This window comes from Lycium ferocissimum, chromosome 1 (assembly GCF_029784015.1).
Source record: "Lycium ferocissimum isolate CSIRO_LF1 chromosome 1, AGI_CSIRO_Lferr_CH_V1, whole genome shotgun sequence".
Lineage (NCBI taxonomy): Eukaryota > Viridiplantae > Streptophyta > Magnoliopsida > Solanales > Solanaceae > Lycium > Lycium ferocissimum.
The window spans coordinates 69,783,911-69,790,879 of record NC_081342.1 but is presented as its reverse complement, the minus strand read 5'-3'; the positions used below and the strand labels follow the sequence as shown (position 1 = coordinate 69,790,879).

At 33.8% G+C, this 6,969-nt stretch overlaps 1 protein-coding gene across 1 annotated transcript; it reads right to left on the bottom strand.

The window, feature by feature from the left end:
- Nucleotides 1–3,207: 3,207 nt before the first annotated feature.
- Nucleotides 3,208–6,611, bottom strand: LOC132058925 (BOI-related E3 ubiquitin-protein ligase 1-like). Its single transcript, XM_059451354.1, has 3 exons — nt 5,912–6,611; nt 4,922–5,307; nt 3,208–4,238 (listed from the first exon to the last, which is right to left on the bottom strand). Exons 1-3 carry the CDS (start codon nt 6,087–6,089, stop codon nt 3,744–3,746), a joined length of 1,059 nt encoding a protein of 352 aa, XP_059307337.1. The 5' UTR covers nt 6,090–6,611; the 3' UTR covers nt 3,208–3,743.
- Between the last annotated feature and the right edge of the window lie 358 nt (nt 6,612–6,969).

Here is a 6,969-nt window from a genome sequence, read left to right as displayed (position 1 = left end):
AGAACTACAGAAGTTATGCAACCTTTGCCTCGCCATTTTTTTTTTTTTATTGAGCAAGGGTTCAAACCGAATCTCTGATTTTTGTAGACGCTCTAATAAAGATATTTTGACCCATAAATTTTCATTAAATGAGAAGTAGGGACAAAAATTAAAGACCACCGATTTGAGGGGCATTAAAGATCAGTCCATATAAAGGGAAAACCGCACAAAAAAATGAATATGGGTCATTGGCACTTTTGTCCCTATTTGGTGCTGATCTTTAATTTTAGCCCCTCGTAATAAATAGAATAACTTTTTTGCGGGACATAAATTTATATTTTTACATTATAATATTTTATAATTATGCCCTGCATGACTTTTAACTTTTAAAAATTTATACACGCAGATTCAATTACTAAAGGGCAAAAATGAAAGACCAACCCATTTAAAGGAAAAATCGTGCAATTTATTCATCCTAAATTGTCAAATCACATTTTACATATGTTATTACATGGAGTAACAATTAGGGTTGGGCATAATATGGACAAAATCGAAATTCAAATTTTTGGCTTAGATTTCGGGTTACGAATTGGATTCTAGATTTATTTTTTTAATAGTTGAATTGAATTTTGGATTTTTGGATATCCAAAAATCCAAACTTTTTATACATTATATTTATTCCTAACAATTATACATAAGTCCACATACCTGATACTAAGTCGAATAACGTACTAAATCAGTCAATATAACCCTATTAGGCTAATGAAAAGTGCAAACTGAGATGCCATATTTTTTATTGGGTCATTTGCACTTTTGTTCCTATGTTGTGCTGGTCTTTAATTTTGTCCCTCAAGACAAATAACTTTTTTTGTAGGGCATAAGTTTATATTATCGGATCATAATATCCCACAAATTATGTTCGCACCCTAAAGGACTCATGCCCCACTAGACGTAATTCGATTTTGAAGGACAAAATTTCTAGACCACTCCATTTGATGGGCAAAAATTAAAGACTAGCCCATTTGAAGTCAAACTTTGCAATTAAATGTTTTTGATCATCATATGAAGAGCTACGACATGAGTCATTAATGAATATTTAAGTCGCATATAGTTTATGATGATTGAGTAGCAATTGACTTGAGATATGTATATATATGATTTTACTTTGTTTTGGATTAGGAATTTCCTTAATAATGGTCTCATTGCTTGAATAAATATTTTATTTGGATGATTTTTTCATCTATAACAGTTAATAATTTAAACACTGAATGTGGTTATAAGTATATTACAACCAATTGCTATAAAAGTCAAAAAGAAATATTGAAACCCACGAGGTCATTATAGAGATGTGAATTTATGCAATACAAGGTAACTAGATACTGTATTACTAATGTCGGATTTTATTTAAGTATTATGAGTCATAGCTTATTAATGAAACCAATCGAGCCCTTACCGCTAGGGGTGTTCAAAAATCGAATTTTAACCGATAACTCATACCAAAATGTGTTATTGGATTATTGGTATCGGATTATCGGATTAACGGTTTGGAAATGATTTAAATTTCTTATAAATAACGGGTTATTGGTTCAGGAACGAATTGTCTAATTTTTATATTGGATAACCCGATAGCCCATTGAACCGGTTACTACGAAGTTACAATATTACTTCGACTTATGAACTCATCTAGGGCTTGGTTGCTGCCCTCTTGAACTTTTTAGCATATGCTACAAGAAAAGAAGAAATTGAAAACTTGGTTGTAGACAATGTAAACGCGAATAATTATTAACTTCACACACACACACACATATATAGGGTATTGCTAACCGACAACATGAAGGTTGTAGGTTAGCAATGTACCCACTTTTTGATTCACTAAAATGTCCCTATCAGTTGATTAAAGTTGGCACTTTTAGGGGCTTATTGGTCTTTTACCCAAATCTCCAAATTTCTTCCATCCTTTGCATCAGCCCACTCTCTCTCTCTAAATATCCCTGGACATGCAACAGGACCCAACAGCCATGATGCTTCACTGATCTTCCAGATTTTTTTCTTCTTTTCATTTATATCTTTTCCCTTCTTCGAACAGTGAGCAGTGCAAAAAGAATGACATGAGAAGATTTAAGAAGTTATGAAGACAAGAGATCAACTTGTGACTCTTGGTCTTTTTATTGTTGGAAATCGTCATAAATACTGGAATGGAAGTGTATTTTATATGCAAAGGAAGTGTATTTTATATGCAAAGGAGAAGAAAGAAAATTAAATTTTCTTTTCAATAATTTTTCTTAATTCGTTGCACATTAAATTCGTAGTATAATATGTGATTGAATAAATTAGATTTTCTTTTTAACCATAAGAAAAGTGAAAAGCTAGAAAGGATTAATTGAATCCAAATAAATTTAGAAGATCTGCATTTATTCAAAGAAAAGAAAAAAAATTGTGAGCCAAGGTGTTTTTTTGTTAATCTCTAATTCCAGCAGACTTCTCCCAATAGAAAGCAAACTCATTTGTTGGTTATTGCTTTTTCCATTCATGCGCTTTCTTCATTTTTGTCTCCACAAAAATCACCCAATCTTTGCTAACATTAAAAAGCAATAATGGACGAAATGGAGGATTGTTTTTGTTGAAGTTAACCTGGGAAAGGAAATGAATTGTGGGGCAAAGAGAAGGAAATTTGGAGATTTGAGTAAAAGACCAATAAGCCCCTAAAAGTGCCTACTTTAATCAAATGATAGGGACATTTTAGTGAATCAAAAAATGGGTACATTGCTAACCTACAACCTTCATGTTGTAGGTTATATATATATATATATTTGAGGGAAGGCTAATTCTAGTATCTCTTTGAGATTATAGATTATTAGACAATAGAAGCAAAGCTTGAAGATGCAAAAGAAAAATTATTGTCTCAAATTAATTGTTTTAAAATAGTAGATCCTTGTGGCTTTAATTCCCGGCGGAAGAGAAGTTAATCTCATCTTGTAACTTGACCAATTAATCGGTCACTCGAATCGATAACAAATGGATAACTGCTAAGCAGAATCGAATTCAATCGATATCTTATTTGTTCGATAAGGGTTTAGCACATATAAGAATCAATTACCGATAAGCTAAACTATTAAATGCAAAAATTGAACTGAATCACCTGATAAACACCCCACTTACAACTACAATAATTCCATGCATTTTGCTTGGGAACGGAGTAAGTTATACTGTTATACTCAGAGAGAAAAATGAAGAAAGTTTAGCTACAGGAGCTTTATTTCTATTAATAGTTTCGTAATGATGGTACTGTTGGTCTTATTTGGCTAGTCATGTTGTGGTTTATTTGGCTAATTACAAATGGTTCATCTATGGTTCTATATGGTTTACAATACGGTTTGGCAAGTCTACCAACTTCGGAAAAAACTTTAGACATGGGTGTTTCAAGTTTTATTGATGAAGTTTAGGCACATATGACTGAAGGTCAGCCATTTTGTTTGAACTTCAGGCAGAAATGCGTGAACTTTTGTCATATATAACTTCACACACTGCATATCTAAAATTATTCCAAAGTAGGTAAATATGAAAAAAAAAAAAAAAAAAAAAAGTAGGTACAAGTTAAATAGCAATATCAAAATAAGATATCCGGCAAAAAATTTACTTTTTAAAAAGACATGACTGAAATGTGGCCGGTGACGCTATTTTTATGAGATAAACTTTGAAAATCCAACATGATCTGTTTGGTACCAGAATGAACTAGGCCTATAAGTGGGCTTCAATTTGGGCCGCTAACAAAGGAAAACCTCAACACTTGAACTTCTAATGGATCGACACAATGGGCAAGTTTGGGCCACAGCATCACATTCTATACAAAGACACAAGTGCCTGCACGGCAATAACACAACCGAAGCTAATTGCTTTCTACAGGCCTTGCAACCCGGCCCATTAAGCTCAACGACCCGGTCCGGATCAACATATGCTGACTCAGCATCCTCCGAGCCGTGATATGAGCCGCTATTTGAGCCGTTAATCATAGCCTGTTGTAGCTGTACTTGAAGTGTGGCAATTGTTACTTCCTGCTCACGCGCCTTTACTTGCCACGCACGCGCCTCTGCGGTGAGTTGTGATTCACGCACCTCCAGCTCAGCATTGCGCATCGCGGCTTTTTCCACCTCTATTTCCTTCTCTCTTAGCCTCCTAGCCGTTGATTCCTCAGCTGCTCCTATCAGCGCATGATAGTGCCGCTTCCTTTTCTCCTCTAACGTACGCCTCAATTGTTCTCCCTATAGAAAAATTAACCGAAAAAAAAAATTATCCTCCACATATAAATACCATATTCTTTAAATAGGGATTTTTACAAAAATATACGACCCAACATAATATATTACACCTACGTAGCCATATTTTCAGTTTACATTCGCATAACCAACTTCTTTTTTCGTAACAGTGCTTATACACACAGTATACAATATTATACGATATTATACAAATATTATACAACAATATACACTTACGGTAAATATGTGTCCACCTTGGATAAAAGTGTATAATAGGGTATATATAAGAGGTGATTAAGGAAAAATTAGGCTAAACCAAGTAATTTAGGAAAAAATTGGGCTAAACCAGATAAATATTCTTTCCCAGTAGACATAGAGCGTAAGTTTCCCAAGTAAAATTGTTCAAAATTATATAAAATACAACATTATACACTTAAGGTAAATAATGTGTCCACCTTATATAAAAGTGTATAATAGTGTATAAAAGACGTTGTTGGAAAAACTGAGCTAAACCGGGTAACTAAGGAAAAACTGGACTAAACCTTGTAAATATTCTTTCCGAGTATACATAGAGCATAATTTTCCCAAGTAACTCGTGGAAGCATTGAAACAATTTGCTCTTTTGTGAAGTGCAAAGGATTATATGGAGTGATAAATTTGAAAAACGTAGTAGTTTTTTCAAATCATACCTGGACTTGGAGGAAATGTTCAATTTCTATTTGTTGCTGTTTGATGTGAAAGGCAAAATAATCATCTGTTAATCTTGAGAACAAAATTGATGATTGAGAGGACTGAGGAGAAACAGAGTGTTTTTGTTGCTGATGTTGTAAATGTTGTTGTTGTTGATGCGATTGATCATTGAAAGCTAATTGAAGGCCAGTAGATACTACATTTGTTTGTTGCCATTGTTGTTGCTGTTCTTGTTCTTGTTGTTGCTGCTTCGATGGCTGTTTATGAAGCTGAGTAAGATCGATGAGTTGCGGTTGAGATTGCATTGACATTAATGGATTCATCACTGTTGTTGTTGCAGTAGCTAAGGTATGTTCTCTTCCTCTTTTTCGCAAATTCGCTTCAACTGCCATTGCCAAAACATATAAATAGATATTAGATTAGTTTCTCATTCATTGCATATTAATCAATCAATCAATCAATCAACTAATTGAAATGAGAATCCATTTCGTCCTTAACAAATGTCTCGGATTCGAGTCTTCGAGCCTGGAAATGAAGATATGCCTCTTTGACAGGTCATATTTGGTGTGAATCCATATTAATCCGACTAGTAGATACCGAATGATGAATGTGACATTCAAATTTGTGTGCTTAACCTATTTTCCAGCCTTGACACAGGTCTCGAGTTCGAGCCTTAGAAATTATTTTCTTTTTTGGTAGGAAGCAATTTACCTTTAACAGGTCTTACGTGGCCGTAAATTCAGATTAATCGAACCAGGAGATCCCGAATATTGAATGTGACATTCAAATTTGTGTTGACATTCAAATTTGTGTGCTTAGTCCATTTTCCACCCTTAACACTGGTCTCAGATTTGAACCTTAAAATGAAAAAATCATGGTGGGAAGCGATTGGCTGCGAATTCAGACTAGTCGGACCTGCTGATACCTAAGTTTGTGTGCTTAGTGCACAATTGATTAATCAAAAGAAGAGAAGAAAGTAAAATCTTTACCTCCTCGATTGAATAACATTTGTGTAGGGTCAAGAAATGATTCTTCACCAAAACCTACACTTGGTGGTTGTTGAGTTTGTACTAATGATGAATAATTGTTGCAAATTTGGCTCTTTCCTTCTTGTACACTTGTGTTTAGAAAGAGAACATTTGATGGGTATTGAGCTTGAACTGCCATTTTATTTCTTTCAAAAAATATGAATTTGAATGAATATATGAAGACAAAAGTTTATGGGAATGGCTAAAGAGAAGTGTGATTGGTGGGGCTACTAATAATAAAGGCTAACACATAAACAGCATGGAAGAGAAGAAGATGCCATAATAAACCATGGCGGATTCTTCAATGACCCTTCAAATTCAAAAATAATTTCGAATCGTGCGTTACTGACTCTTGAAAATTTCTCGGTTATTTGAAAAAAAAAAAAAATGAGAAAAAAATTAAGAGAAGAATGAATGAGAAGCAAGAAGATTATGATTCTTGAGAGAGGAAGAGGGAGAGTTCACAAGAAGAAATGGGGAGTGAATAGAATTGAATGAATCTTTTCTTTTTTACACCTAAAACTTTTTTTTGTGTGTGTGTTTTTTTCTCCAATTTTTTCTTGCTTATTGGTTTGGTTGCCTCTATTGTCTTGGATGCTATGTGCTATATGCTTTTTCTTGTCAAAACATACACTTATGAAAGAGAGAGATGTTATTGAAGGAAATCAGTCCAAGAGAGGGGTAGCCCCTTATTTTGGTTCTTTTGTTCCTTGTTCTTCCCCTTTTTTTTTCACCCAACGTTTGTAGAGGCGGATTCAAAATTCAAATTTTGTGTTCAGAGTTCTACATTCTACCGTAACCTATTCAATTTATTGGGTTTAAAATCTTTTTTCTTATCCTCCTTCCGTCTCAAATTATCTGTCGTGATTTCTAAAAATAATTATCTCAAATTATTTTCGTTTTAAAAGTTCAAGACAATTAATTACTTTTTTTTTTTCATTCCACCCTTCGCAGTTATTGTTTTTTAATACTACAAACACCCATTATGTGGTGATGTTATGATTGTTCAAAAACCAATG